Consider the following 15,894-nt stretch of genomic DNA (forward strand, 5'->3'; position numbering starts at 1 on the left):
TAACGGAGCATACAATTAAATAAAAAATGCATTAGAGAAGGGAGGGACGCTTTGACTTTTACAGAAGTCAAGATCCGCACATAACTTCAGCTGCCTATATTTCTGGACTTACGGATTGTAGTGTCACGCATTTTTGCAACAAGCAGACTTCTGCCTTTGGATTTGTTCTTTTGTGCATATGCTCACTTAGAATTACCCAGATCAAATAAGCCCGAAAAAGGAAATCAGTCTGGCACACAGCATTTAACAAGCAGAGGCTTTTTTGGGCATATCAAAAATAAATCAAATTTCATTTAAAACAAAAAAAACAAAAAAAAGATAGCTTTGCAACACACAGTGTGATTTTTGCATTGCAGTGGTTGCAGTTAAAAAAAAAAAAAAAAAAAAAAAAAAAAAAAACTTCATTTGTTAAAAACATTTCCCATTTCATGACTGTCGTGGTTAATTCGTCTTCCTGGAGGAATTGTCATGTTCCCCATAAAAACCGTACAATTAGACCTTACAAAGGAACAGCATGTGGCACATCCAGAGTCTGGATTGGGCTCCATGGATTGTCTTATATGGCTTTGCGACCGCATTAAGAAATGTATTATCGGTTATGAGGCTTCTCGGTTTGTGCAGTTCTGTCATACTATAGCACTGGGGCCACGCAGACCCACGCCTCGTGCAAATTGTTCCAGAAGGCCGCTGATGGCTCCTGATGGACTCGGGGACACAGTCTTTAGGCCAATGGCGGTGTTGTAGGCGGAGAGAAAGATGGACCTTACAGCCTCCAGTCGCGTCGCCCTTTCGGACTGTGCAGACAGCCTGCAGGGGGAAAAAAAAAAAAAAGGCGTAATTAGTAAAGTCAAGCCCAAAAAAAATAAAAAATTAAAAAAAAAAAAAAAAAACACATACAAAACACCACACACCATAGTACAGTGATGAGGAACCTTGGCACCCCAGATGTTTGCCATGTTGCTCAACTATACTGCAGAGTGCATTAATTTCATGGGAAATGTAGTTCCAAAACATCTGGGGTGCCAAGGTTCCCCATCACTGCCATAGTATACTGATTTAGGAGCAGACAGACATTGTTCAATAGGGATGTCACAACACTAAAGAGATTCTACAGAAAAAGTGAAATGCTTTCCATTTACATTACTGGGGGATTAATACAGCCCTTGGCCATTCATTTCCATGAATCACTGAGGGCTGTGTGAAGCACAGGTGCAAATAAGCTGAACCTGCCCCTACAAACTAGTTTACCTTTGCCTGGCAACTGTGTGTGCTTGACAAAGGTCACAACAGCCCAACACGTGTAAATGCCCATCTGAACAAAGCCTATGGCTAACTGAACTTATCTTAAGAGTATGAAAACCGAAAATTTGCAATCACACTGTATCTTATAGAGATAAAACACTACAGGGGTGCATAAATACATCTGAATATGAAATAAAAAAATAAAAATATAGAACAGAAAGCAAATCAGCCTCTGATAATGTTACAGCAATAGAATAAAAATGTCAAGTTACTGAAAACACTAAAAACCTCCTGAACATCTCAACACTGAAATCTACTTGCCTTGCAGAGGGAGAGAATATAATAAAAATTGTCAGATAATTAGTGCTGGACATCCTCACAGGCTATGGTCAACTCATCAAGCTACAATATAATTTAAAGTGATTGCAATGTCTTGTTCTTTTTCCCTATAAAAATAAAAAAACTGTTCTACTTGCCTCCTCTGTGCAGTTGGTTTTGCACAGAGCAGCCCAGATCCTCCTTCTTGGGTCACTCCTCGGCGCCCCTGACCCCTCCCTCCTGTTGAATGCCCCCACAGCAAGCAGCTTGCCCACAATGACCATTTGCTACAATGTAAAGCAGTGAGTGTACAGCTTGCATAACAGTTATTTTGAGGGGACAGCAAATTTACACTATGACAGCCCCCTCAGGGCACCTGAGCCAGGTCACAGCACCCAGTCTTTTCGAAGAGAGCCCTGCCCCAGTCCCACCCACTCTCCTGATTGGTTAGCGGACTTTGACAGCAGCAGCCGCCAATGCGGTGTCTCAACCAATCAGGAGGTAAAATTTTTTTTTAGAATCAGCAGTGTTTGACAGCACAAGCAGCAACTACAGTGTGTACAGAAAAAGAAAAAAAAAAATCACCCCCCTTAAAAAAAAAATAAATAAATAAATCACATTTTGCTGCTTTCATCTCAGTGCAACATACAACATCCAAGTGAAAGACGGCACACAAAGCCATTTGACCTTTAACTGATCAGCTGTGGCCAATTTGGTTAGCTCAGCATAAAGAGCTTTTCTGCAGCATTTCAGTCGCTGGTAGTGCAATTGAAGCAAACACCACTATGGGTGGCAAGGCACGGTCAAAAGATCCCTGGGATAAAGTTGTGGACAGGCAAAAGTCAGGACATGGATAAAAAAAAAAAAAATGTCAAAGGCTTTATCAATGACAAGAAGCAGTGGAAGGTATATGGTACAAACACAGACCCTCCCTGAATCAGGACTTTACTCCAAACTGGATGAAAGCCAGGAGAAAACTGGTCAGCGGCGCTACCAAGAGGCCTACAGCAACTCTAAAACAGTTGCAGGATTTTTTGACAAAGAGTGGTCATTGTGTGCATGTGACAATATCACAAATTCTGCACAAATGTGGCTTTTATGGGAGGGTTGCAAGAAAAATAGCCACTCCTCAAGAAAGGCCATCTGCAGTCATTACTGAGCTTTGCCAAAATTCACCTTGAAGAGGCCACATGGAAAAATGGGTTATGGTCAGATGAGAAAAAAAAAATTTGGCTTCAACACCAAATGATGATATGTCTGCTGGAAATCCAATACAGCTCACCATCCAAATAACACCATTTCTACAATAAAGCATGGAGGTGGCAATATCCTGTTATAGCGGGGGGTTCTCTACAGCAGGAACCAGAGCACTTGTCAGGATAGAAGGAAAGATGGATTGGGAAGCATACAGTCAGTCAAATTCTTGAGGAAAATCTTCTGCCCTCTGCCAGAAAGTTGTCAACAGGAAGGTGGTTTACCTTCCAAAATGACAATGGCCCAAAGCACACAGCAAAAATGAACACAGTTGTTGGAGAAAAAGGTGAATGTCCTTGCAAGGCCTAGCCAGAGCCCAGACTTAAAGACCATTGAAAATTGGTGGAATGACTTGAAAACTGCAGTCCACTACCAGTCATCAACTTTAACTGATCTTGAGCAGTTCTGCAAAGACGAGTGGGCAAATTTTACCAAGTCTAAATGTGCAAAGTTAGTAGAGACATATCCCAACAGACTAAAGGCTGCAATTAAAGCAAAAGGTCATTCAATAAAAATACTGACACAAGGGGGGGGTGATCCTTTTTCCAACTCAGTTTTTGATTTTTTCACCCCCTTTACATGTTGGTGTTATATATTTTGCTTGGACATTATAAGCTGCTCTAGTAAATACAGCTGGATAAGACAAAAAACAGTCTTCATATCAGGCTGCAAAGCAACAAAATGTGATTTTAAAGGGGGGGGGGGGGTCATTGTTTTCTATAGCCACTGTATAATACGCTTTCTCCTTTACAGGTTTATTAATTTATTGGCCTATTTTATGCTGACACAGTGTTGCTTTAAAAAAGGTGCCCTAAATGCTACTGCACTTTAATAAAATCAGGGCCTATGCATCTACATCCATCTATTCTACTGAATACTGACTCATACAAGGAGCCGATAGAGCAAAAAATTGCAAAAGAAATCCAAATAAAAAGGGTTTTCCAGAGTCAGGTTTTAAGCAAAATGGTGTGAAACGTGTCAAGTGTTCTATTATTGCTGCTGTTTATGGGAGCGCCACGTCTACACACATTTAAAACAGCCTCATCCTCAGACTGTACCAACAGCAAGTCCAATGCAAACATACAGCTAATTTAAAAAAATAAGCTTGTACCTTGGATCACAGTTTATTTTAAGTAAAAAGCTAAAGTTTTAAGATCTAGAATTCAACTAATACATGGAACCCCATGAATGTTTCCTTCACACATACCAATGAAGGAGCTACATCCTCCCATCAGGTGAACGGTGGGAAGACAGCTGGCTGGAATAAGGACAGTCAGGTTTCAGACACTTGTACAGTGAGCAGCTGAGGAAAGACACAAGCACTAACCACTCAATCACCGCAGTTACACAATGCCAGGTCCGTGGGGAAGCTGCTAGCCAAACACACTTTCCTAAATTGCGAGATTGCTGACAATCACTCAAATGCCAGGTGCCTATTTTTAGTGGCAGCTGTTCCCGGTGCTCTCCAGCTGTCCACACTATGCATGTTTGAGCAGCTATACGCCAAGAGGGATAACAAAAAAAAAAAAAAATGTTCCTCTATTGCAAAGCTGCGCAAAGGGAGGTATTTTAAAATGTGTCCATTTTAACTCTTTAAACTTTTAGCTGCTGCAATCAAGAGGTATAAAGTTAGTTTTGGCCCCTTCTCCTAGCCCATTGATGACCTTGACATTTTTGTCTTTCAGGACTGCATCACTTTAAGGAAACATTTTAAGAAATGATTATGGGGGATCCATTGCGCTGGACTGAAATAGATAAACTATGGCTAGTCCAGACTCACCCGAATAACCTACTGTGGAACACAGATGCAAACCTACTTTCTACATTCGCACTTTAAGGCTCTACTGCGCAATATTTGGCGACAGCTAAAACAAGTCCATTCCCTCCAATCTGAAGCCTCTTTATGGAAAGCCTTCCTTTACAATCCTAAGTTGCCAGACAGACAGTCTTACCACATGATTTCCCCATGCAGAGGAAGCTCTTCCACTATGGCCACCTAGAGAATACTGTAATATGAACGCTACTTTCCTTCGGTGGAACTCAGGAAGGAACATGATATGCCCCATTGAGCTTTTCTTGGCTATCTTCAAATACGTCACTTTGCACTAACCTTCGCACCCAACCTTCATTTTTCGAAATTGTCCCAATTTAAACACTTAATCCTTTCAGGCGCGTCACAATAAGGCTTAAAGTCGAGTTCTGCCCCCAGAAAAAAATACTGTAGCTGCCGACTTTAAATATGAGGACACCTGTCCTGGAATCCAGCAATGTTGGCACCCTAGCCAATGTAATCACCGGCTGTCGGATGCTGCTGCTGCCTTTGCCGGCAAGGGAACCCGGCAGTGAAGCCTTGTGGCTTCACAGCTGGTTCCCTACTGCGCATAGCATGCTGCGTATTTTGAATGGTATGGCGGCGGGCAAAGGAGGGGAGAAGCCAGGCTTGTGACTTACTTAGTCATACCCGAGTCTGCTGGAAGTGGGGACAGGTATCTGCTCCCCCCCCCCCGAAGGACACCAGAAGGGGGGGGGCAATAAGATAAGTGGAGTACCACTTTATTTGGTACATGCCTCCAACCTGCCATATATCCATCGGCCTGCTGGAGGGGTCATAGAGAGCATGGCACTTTACTTCATATCTATTGGCAATGCCCATCTTTGCAACCATACTGGTGTCCGATCCATGACCGCCTCCATCGACTTTTAGAGGTCGATATTCCCCTCCACCCAAAAATCCATCTTATAGGGCTACTCCCCTCCAAACTACCTAGGATTATCCAACTAACCAGTCATATCTTAACTGCGGCCAGGTGTTTGAAAGCTCTCCAATGGAAGAGACAAATGCCACTGACAGCAACAGAGCTCTATGCTAGGATCAAGGATGTAGAAATCATGGAATACTTAACGGCATGCCTGGTTGATAAGGTCGTTATGCAGTTTGGGAACCATGGCATCTCAGAGAAGATCCTCCATGAGCCTGTAAAGACCTTCCTCCACTTGTGATCTTGACTCTTTCTATACCCTGGAGTGACAAGTTTTGTCTATTTTTTCTTCTATCGCTCTTTTGTTTTCTTATAGATAAAACCAGTAGGCATCTGATCTACTTCCTTGGGCTTGAAGTCACTGGGAACGTTTCTTCAGGAAGCTACTACAATGTTATTGCACAACTAGTTTGCTTGATTTTCCTGTAGTTTACGCATTTTATGGTAGCCGACTGTCTAAATGTTTGAAGGCTTCATTCGGTACTTAAGTGTATTAATGTATGTACTCAAACGGATTGCTATTGGAGCCTTGGAAGGCTTCCAGGGTTCATTATACTTTGTGTTGAAAAAAAATATAAAAAAAAATAGATTCTTGGTTTAGCTACCAATATCCTCTACCCCACCATATTCAGATTTGTATTTTTTTTGTTTGCGTTGTAGTTTTTTTTTTTTTTTTTAACTTTCTTCCTGCAGAAATTTTCACTTTGGACACTAATGGGTTGATTTACTAAAAACTGGTGCAGCTTCACGCAAAAAACAATCTGCTTCCAGTTTTTTGTGTCAAAGCTTATTTGAACAAGCAGAAGTTAGAAGCTGCTTGGCTACCATGCACAGCTGCACCAGATTTTGCACTCTCCAGTTTTAGTAAATCAAGCCCTAAGGCCCCTTTCACACATACAGACCATTTGTTTTTCAACCAATCTGTTGACGGATAAAAAAAAAAAAAAGGACATTAATGCATTCCTAAGGAACAACAGATGTAAATTAAATGGATGATCATCCATTTTCATCCGCTTCCATCAACATCCTTTTCTTTGAACTAATGAAAGCACTATTTTTTATCCATCAAAAAACTGACAAAATTGTGACTGAATTGATAAAATGAACCATTCGTATGTGTGAAAGAGGCCTAAGTGAGAAGAAACCTCTCAAGGAAGTCCAAGAAACCAAACAGGTGACCTATTTCTTTCTCAACCAAAAATGTATGAACTTTTTTTTTATTTTGATAAATAGGAGAAAGGCTAGAACCAACAATGCTTTCATTGAAGTCTGTCCCCCCTGTCCCGGTGACAGCTGCACTGCACCCCATTTCCTGAACGAAGACTCCTCACTTTGCTGCTTCCATCAGCATGCTTCTTCCTCTTAACCCAGCTCTGCTGTAGTGTCTTTAATAGGATGATACCAGGTCAAAACTTGTTTACTTACACAGTTTGCATTTAAAAAATACATTCGCTGCTCTATTCAGGATTGCAGAGCTGCATTATTTTGTATATTTTATATCTGCCTAGAGTTCAGCTTTAAAATACTTCAAGACAACCTGGCTGTACAAGCTGCTTTAGGTTTACCATGTAGTAGAAGGGCCTACCTGGACAACTGATTATTTAAAGTTTTACAAATACGTCTAACATGTTCAGTGACTTTAGAGGTGACATCTCCATAAATCCCACACCTACCAAAGCGGTTTTAATAGAGGGTCCCCATTAGATTTTTAAATTAATTTTATACTAGGTTGATGGTTGACGCTACAGCTGGGAGATCTCTTTGCTAGAGATTAAGAGATTGCATAAGACATAAGAACCCACTAGAAGCCACCAATGTTATTTTTTATTAACTAGACCCTTTACTGATCTGCTGAAAATGGATTATGATAAATATTTTGGGTCCCAGACCCACAGGGAGAGTTTATGGCTAACAAGTAAATGTCCTTAAACCCACATCCTATCTTCTATTATATCTTTGTAGTGACAGTACCATCAGTCCCACCTGGTGCTGGTGAGCTGAGCACCTGACAACCTAGATCCACTTACAGGCCATTGTTAGACTTCTCATCTGTGAAGCTGAAGGGTAGGAAGGTTCCGGCACTCAGGATACCATGGTCATGAACACTCCCACCCTCCGATACCATCTGCCAGCTGCCATAGTCTGTAGAGACGGACGATCCGGGCAACGAAAGGTCCGCTGATCTGCGGCGAAGAGAAAGAGAGGGAAGACCGTGCAATGAGTGTCTTCTACAGCTAAAAATATTAAGATGCTCCTTCCATGTCTCTTGAGGTGGGTGCCATATGTTGATAGCTGCTCATCAGGAGAGAGCTGAGGAGGAGCGGCCAGCCATTGCCCTCTCCCAGATTTAAGCAATCAATGCCAAGCCTAGAAGCATGCAACACCGACACCCAAAGTGAAAAGATTCAACCAAATGATTTTTGTTATGGTTAACCAGACCCAGAGCAGAGGCTGCAAGCAAGTCAGAAAGCTATAATTACTGCAAGAGATTTGTGCTTGGAAAAAAAAGACATGGAAAAACTGGCAGATGTGCTGAAGAATCGCTGCATGCTTGCTTTCTAAACAAAAGTTAAACAATTTAAAAAAGGCAGGCATGACTTTAGCTGATTTTAATTGTTAGCTACTAGAAGAAATGGTTTTACAGCTCGAAAAGAGACAGGGGAAGGTAGCAATGAAGGACTAATAGGGAAGACATAGGAGAATAGAGAGGGGGAAAAGGATGCATGAAAAGAAACTGAAAAGTGAGCAATAAAAAGGAATGGATAGAGAAAAAAAATAAATAAATAAAAGAAAAAAGGAGCAATGAAGGGATGAATGGTGAAAAGGGAAGAGAAGGGAAAATTAAAGAATAGAATAGGGACAAGGAAAGGGAGCGAGGAGAAGGGAAGGGAGAAATTAAGAAAATTAATGGGGAAGAGGGAAGGGAGCAAGAAGGGAAGGGAGCATTAATAAAAAAAATGAATGGGGGAAGAGGGAAGGGAGCAAGGAGAAGAGATGAGAGAGTCTGGAGGGAAGATTAAAGGAATGAATGAGAAAGAGGGAGGGGAGCTGGGAGAAGAGATAGGAGTGAGAAGGAGAGATTAAAGAAACAAATGGGGAAGAGGGAAGGGCATGAGGAGAATTGAAGGGAGCATTAAAAGAATGAATGGGGAAGGAAAGATGGAAGCAAGGAGGGAAGATTAAAAGAAATTAATGGCAAAAAAAAAAAAAAGGAGATTGAAAGGGAGGAAAAAAAAAAAAAGGAGATTGAAAGGGAGGATAAAAGCAATGAATGGGGAAGGAAGAAAGTGAGCAATAAATGGGGAAGGAAGAAAGTGAGCAATAAATGGGGAAGGAAGAAAGTGAGCAATAAAGCAATGAATGGGGGGGGGGAAGGAAGAAAGTGAGCAATAAAGCAATGAATGGGGGAAGGAAGAAAGTGAGCAATAAAGCAATGAATGGGGGAAGGAAGAAAGTGAGCAATAAAGCAATGAATGGGGGAAGGAATTAAGTGAGCAATAAAGGAATGAATGGGGGAAGGAAGAAAGTGAGCAATAAAGGAATGAATGGGGGAAGGAAGAAAGTGAGTAATAAAGGAATGAATGGGGGGGGGGGAGGAAGAAAGTGAGCAATAAAGGAATGAATGGGGGGGGGAAGGAAGAAAGTGAGCAATAAAGGAATGAATGGGGGGGGGGGAAGGAAGAAAGTGAGCAATAAAGGAATGAAGGGGGGGGGGGAAGGAAGAAAGTGAGCAATAAAGGAATGAATGGGGGGAAGGAAGAAAGTGAGCAATAAAGGAATGAATGGGGAAGGAAGAAAGTGAGCTTTGAGAAGACTTGGGAGCGAGGAGGGAAGATTAAATAAATGAATTGTGAAAAAGTAAAAAGCGAGAGAGGAGAAGGAAAGGGAGCATTAAAGGAATGAATGGGGAAGGGAGCAAGGAGAAGAGGGGGGCAGAAGTCAGAAAGAAACATGGGAATGGTCAGAAGGTGAAAGAGAAGGCAACAATAAAGCAACGATAGAGGAGGAAAAAGAAAATATATGTTTGGGGAGAAAAAAAAAAAAAAAGGGGGGGCAGAATGGAGCAATTAAGGAAATAAATTGGGAAAAGAGAAGGGGGAGGGAAAAAAAAAAAAATTAATAAAAAAGGGAAGGTATATGCAATAGACTACTTATTAACATGCAAAATACATTGTTAAACTATAAGACCCCAACTGGAAAACCAGTAAATACTACTAGATGCTGAGCTCTATTTGGCTGTTGCGGTTTAGGAGTTTGTTTTTTTTCCTGCATTTGTTCTTTACAATAAAATCAACCTTTATTTTCTTTAACGGCTACAAAACCTGGCACAAAATGTAACTTTCACTTGGCAATGGACTGAAAATACTCCAGTCTGCCCCCATAGACCCAGTTATTCCTCCTCTGGGCACTATCTAGCTTTTTGCACAGCATAGAGAAGTTTAATTGAGGCTGTCAATCACACACATTACACATCGTCTCTTTCCATGAGTCAGTAAAGTTTAGATAAGGTTATAATGACTAAGGCTGGGTACAGATAGTTTTTTCCCCCCAATCAGCAGGGCTGAATGAGGGGGGGGGGGGGGGGGGAAAAAAAAAAAAAAAAAAAAAAAAAAAAAAAAGAAGGAGATGGATGGAGGAATCCCCACAGTCAGGAAATTGTAAACACCATACGCTGATCAGTTCCCGCAGCTGTTGATTGATGGACATTTCCCAACAGAAGTTGATCTAATGACTTTCCATATCAATGACAGTGGTGTTTATTCGGCACATTGCACAGAAAGTATATGAAACAGCTGAGAGAAGATTAGGAGGATACTATTTTGTTTACAATCTCTGGGTCCCCCCTATCACCCACCCCTTATCTAAATGCCCAGTTTTTCTCCCCTAAAGCCAGGTCATGGGATGCTTCACTCCAGAGTCATCTTTTTCTGGCTACAGAGGACTGCATCCTTTTGGCGGTCCAGGAGGAGGGTCCTCTCAGAATCCAGTGGAGGGAGTATACTATGCAGTAATAATGCCACCACAAAGGGGATTATCAGGGACTGGCCAGTGCAAGCACATCTGCAGCTCTGGATTAGTGGCCCCCTACACCTAAGAAACCATATTGGTGAGGAATCTGGATGGCTGACATGGGAGAGTTATCTTGCTTCACAAGGAAAGGAAAAAAAAGAAAAAAGTTACTTACCGGTAAACTTCTTTCCAGTAGTCTTTTAGGACAGCACCTCTCAGAGAAGGCTCCCCCCCACCCCCACCAGACACAAACTGCATGGTCATCAATTTAAAAAAGTGTCTCCTGCTGGCCCCCCAGTTTGTTCAGAGCACCAGCCTGCTAGAGAGACACAAGGCAAACGCAAAACCGTAACAAACACTTCTGTATCTTCACTTAAAGACAAAAGACGGGTGGGCAGCTCCTACTGTCCTGGAAGACTAGAGGAAAAAAAAAAAAAAGGTTACCGGTAAGTAACTTTGGTTTTCCCTGGGGCGTCTTTCAGGACAGCACCTCTGGGAGGAGAACAGAGTACTTACCAACTAGGGTGGAACTGTGGCCTGCAGGACCTTACACCCAAAGGCCTGCTCTTCCGCCGTCATTAAATCCAGCTTATAGTGCTTGAAAAAAGGTGGAAAAATTTGCGGCTCTACATTTCTGCCCTGGACTGGCACCAGACCTCTCTGCAAAGGATGCCTCCAGGAACTTCTAACCCCCTGCTCACATAAGCCTGCCAGATTGCTAGCTTTATTAAACTTGAAAGCATCTGCCAAAAGCCTTAGAACATTTCTTGGATCCTGAAAACCAAAAAAATGGAAGTAGACTTCGTAAGCTTCTTGGTTGACTGAAGAAAGTGTAAAACCCACCTTCTTACATCCAAAGTGTGAAAAAAACTCTTGATCACAAAAGGGATTGGAACAAAAAAGTAGCTAAAACGATCATCCTGTGACCGATGCCTGACAGTCTCGGACACAGGGGGAACCAGCAACAGCCTTTCCTGCAGGATGGCACCAACCTAGACCCTAGGCAGAAAGACAAAGATGTACACCACTCCAAAGTTATCTGCAGGTGTGAAGTATAACAACACTACTTGGTGCAACCACCCTGGGTGCCTGCGGAGGTGCACAAACCGGAACGTCCATGTAACAGAGAGAGAGATGCGGCACATCCAGAGTAGTAAAGAAGTCTTTGGTTTATTGGTATTCCAGCAATGAACAAGCACTTTGTGTGAAATGCGTCTGCTGAACATTGTGGTTCTCCTGTGTCATGTTTTAAGCCTGTGAGTATGGAATACCAATAAACCAAAGACTTCTTTACTACTCTGGATGTGCCACATCTCTCTCTCTCTGTTACACCAACTTAGACCCTCCCTGGGCACAAAAGAAGCAGCTTGACTACCCACCGGGGGGGGGGGGGGGGGGGGGGTGGACACTCAGGTGGCCATCTGCAGGCAATGCCTTCTATCCTGTACCACACCGATTGACAGGAATCCCTCCGGGATTAGGTTTATGAGGCACCTCATTAGCAACCTTACAAGGACAAACCCATTTCTGACCACCGCAGACAGCAGTCTCACTGGTCTTCTCTGCAGTGTCTCCCCACCGGAGGAAACACTAGAACTGAGGGCCAGCAGGAGACCCTTAAATTAACAACAATCCACCATTTCCTGGGTCAAAGGGAGGAGCCTTCTCTCAGAGCTGTCCTGAAGACCAAATTAATGAAGATGAAAAATATGCAGGATGGGTTAAAGGTTGATTGAAGTTGGTTAACATTTGCCTAGAGATTAGCTTTACAATTTAAGGGGTTGGATTACAGCGACACTTTTTTTTTTACTGCTATGATCTGACTTCCTATTCGAGGATGGCTAAGTTTGTTCTCCATAGCCCAAATGTATGTAGATACACAGCCACCCTCTTGCTAACGCCTGAGATGGACTATGGGATTTGTGGTGTGCATAGAGCAGTGTACATAACCGCAACTAATGTGCACTACTCATTTCAAACAAAGGGAAGAGAGGGGGCAAAAAGGAGAGGTTCAGGTTATAAAGGAGGCAGAAAAAAATAAATAAATAAATAAATAAATATATAATTTTGTGTCACCTTAAGGTGCTTATGTGGGGTTGTATGTTTAGACACAGCGGAAGGCGGGCCGCAGGAGGAGCGGTGACGATCGCCACCTTCTTCCTTATGCAAAGCAGGCGAGGCTTCTGTGAGACAGGCAGGGAGAGATCAGGAGTTTCAGCTAAAATCTATCCCGTAGTTTGTAAACGCTATATCTTTTGTGCAAACCAAATTAAAATACGCTTTTTGGGATTTTTTTTTTTTTTAACCAAAAATATGTAGCAGAATACAAATTGGCCTAAACTGATAAAAAATTTATTTAAATTTTTTTATTGGGAGTGTTTTATAGCAGAAAGTAAAAAATATGGCGTTTCTTTCAAAATCGCTGCTCTTTTTTTTTTTTTGTTTATAGCGCAAAATCTAAAAACTGCAGAGGTGATCAAACACCACCAAAAGAAAGCTCCATTTTTAGGGGGGGGGGGGGGGGGAAGAAGGACATCAATTGTATTTGGGTAAAGCACCGCATGACAGCGCAATTTGTCGTTAAAGGGCTCTTTCACACGGGCGATCCGATCAGATCCGCCTGTCAGTTTTTTAGGCGGCTCGGATCGGATCCTACATGCAGCTCTATGGGGCAGCGGATGTCAGCAGAGACATGTCCGCTGACACCCGCTGCCATCCGCATCCGATCCTGTCCATGAAATCCGGACGGATGGAAACCCTATTTTTCTATCCGTTCAGGGATTGGATCGGATGAGAGCGGACAGGCGGTCCGCTCTCATCAGATCCCCTATAGAGAGCCGCGGGAGCTGTGACACCTCCCTCTCTGCACTGCAAGCGGAGACGGAGCTGTCATCCGCCGGCTCAGCTGGGATCGGCGGATCGATCCCCGCTGAGCAGCACGGAACCGCCTACGGACCGTGTGAAAGAGCCCTTACGCAGTGCCGAACCGCAAAAAATGGCCTGGTCATTAAGGGGGTAAAACCTTCCGGAGCTGAAGTGGTTAAAAGCCATTTTCAACTTGCTTCCATTGATTAATGCCCAAGCTATAAAAAAAAAAAAAATAAAATACATCACCAGCATTCCAGCAATAAAAGATGAAAGGTTACTTGTTCTTCAAAAATGATATGAACCACATACAAAATTCATCCCATGTTCTGAAAAGGTATGGTACTAAAACCAATGTTCCTGAATATTGCTGCTACCCGCACTTTATTTGATGTGATCTAGATAAAAACAGACAACAAAACAAGGGCAGCATTAAGCTGCCCGTGGTACAAGCATGCTGGTATGGGAATGGGAACTGTGTAGACGCATCCAGCTTCAGAAAACACTGCACCTGCTGTTCTGGTGCCACGTGCCAAAATTCCCTTCTTCCTCTAGGCTGGAGCTCCAGTACCGCAGCTGGAGAATGGAGTTCAGCGCTGGGTTACGAAGGCAGTGACCCGCTCTAAACACTGCTGGGCTATGGAGGCAGTGACCCGCTCTAAACACTCTGCAGTGGAAGAATCAATTCAGCTGCTTCAACACTGACGACAGTAAACTATTTTTCCAATCCTGTACTGAGAGAACAAGTCTGCCTTTGTGGACCTCCTGAAAATGCCATTTAGCTTACTGCTTTGTTGATCCTCTAGCAGCAATGCTTATGACTCACTGACTTGGAACAAGCAAGCATGCATGCATATCTGCAGTCAAGTTGGAACTCCTGATCTGGATTCCTGTTCCAGGTCAGGGACTTACTACTAAAGCCACCGATTTAGCAAGAAAGTCAGACAACAAGCATTTTCAGGAGCAGAAATCTGCAGTGGCAGACATTCTTTTGAAGCATGGGTCTTAAAAAGGGAACTGGTTACTTTGCCTACCCACATCTGCACCCATACCTTTGATATACTCCTCTGTTAGAGCTCTGGGACCCACAAGAAAAATGACAGGTGCCGCACAATGCTCCACAAGGTCCTCTTGCATAACAAACCGCTAATGGCCCATACACACTATAAGAGTTTCTGAAGACTTTTTCCTTTAGATTTACCAAAACCATATAATATGAGGTCAAACCTAAACAAAACCATATATGAGGTCAAACCTAAACACTTTCAATTTGTATGCAATCTGGCAGGCCCTTGCACTACATAGAAAAGGTAAATCTGAAGGAAAAGAAAGTCTTCAGAAAATCTTATAGTGTGTATGGCCCTTAAGAGAGCCGACAAGGACAGAGCTTATCACATCTCAAAACATTCAGCAGGGAAAGAGTCCTAAAAGTCATATCACAGCAAAACCCTGCGAGGTGGTGTATGACGGCCTCTGCCCAGGCGCCTACCAGGCCATGCCGAAAACGGGTTTCACTCTACCTACTGGCGTGAAACATGTTTGGAGCATGGCCTGGTTGGAGCCCGAGCTGAGGCCGTCATACACCACCTCGCAAGGTTTTGCTGTGATGACTTTTAGGGACTCTTTCCCCTACTGGATGGTGGAGCCATGTGTTTAATCCCTCCAAGTTCCAGGTCAGAGCTCATACTAGGGTACTGACCACCTCCCCTCCCCCATTTAGCAGCGCTTGAACTTGGCAATTGTCCACTTCAGTGCTGAGGTCTGCATCCTGGAAGGAAGGAAGGTAAGGTCACAAGCTTCTCCATATTCGACACATGCGCAATCTCTTGACCCAGACATTCTCGCTAACCTATGAACTCACTGGCCATCCGTAAGTGCCTTTGCAACCTCTCTACCTGTCAAACCAGTCCACCCTGCTGGTGGGAAAAGCGCTACCTGGATCAAACAACGAACACCAAAAATGGGATGTCCACAAGGTTCCTTTCACATGGGGCAGATTACATTATGATCAACAGGAGATCCCCTGCTGATTGGAGCAGAGCGGGTGGATGACACAGTTGTATCTGCAGACTGCACACGGGAGCGCTCACTCAGCTCTATGGGCAGCAGACTCCTTTTACACCCAGGTACCTCTGATCCGCTTTGCCTAAAACGAAATAGGACAATTCCACTCCTTTTAGCGGGCCTGATCAAACTCAGAGGTAGACAGGTGTAAAGTCCATTTACACCCGCCTGTTCAAAAGGAAGAATGGACCTTCCAATCGGGTCTGCTAGAAAAATTGGCAAGCGGATCTGATTGTAATGCCCATCTGAAAGGGGCCTTAGGCCTCATGTACACAGGATGTTTAACTCTCCTAGAAGCAAGCAGCATTTTTGCAGAAAAAAATTCTTCACGCTTGTAAGACTCGATTCACACTAGCGCGACTTGTCAGCCTGACAAGTCGCG

At 43.2% G+C, this 15,894-nt stretch overlaps 1 protein-coding gene across 1 annotated transcript in view; it reads right to left on the reverse strand.

The window, feature by feature from the left end:
- Positions 1-257: 257 nt before the first annotated feature.
- Positions 258-15,894, reverse strand: part of MTMR14 (myotubularin related protein 14) — an 86,525-nt gene continuing 70,888 nt past the window's right edge. The window contains exons 18-19 of the mRNA XM_082265920.1: positions 7,601-7,756; positions 258-807 (exon numbers count right to left, since the gene is read on the reverse strand). Of these exons, the coding sequence (XP_082122046.1) occupies positions 627-807; positions 7,601-7,756 (337 nt within the window). The 3' untranslated portion in view covers positions 258-626. The remainder of the gene's footprint in view (positions 808-7,600; positions 7,757-15,894) is intronic.

Source organism: Pelophylax lessonae, assembly GCF_965119305.1.
Source record: "Pelophylax lessonae genome assembly, chromosome: 8".
Classification (NCBI taxonomy): domain Eukaryota; kingdom Metazoa; phylum Chordata; class Amphibia; order Anura; family Ranidae; genus Pelophylax; species Pelophylax lessonae.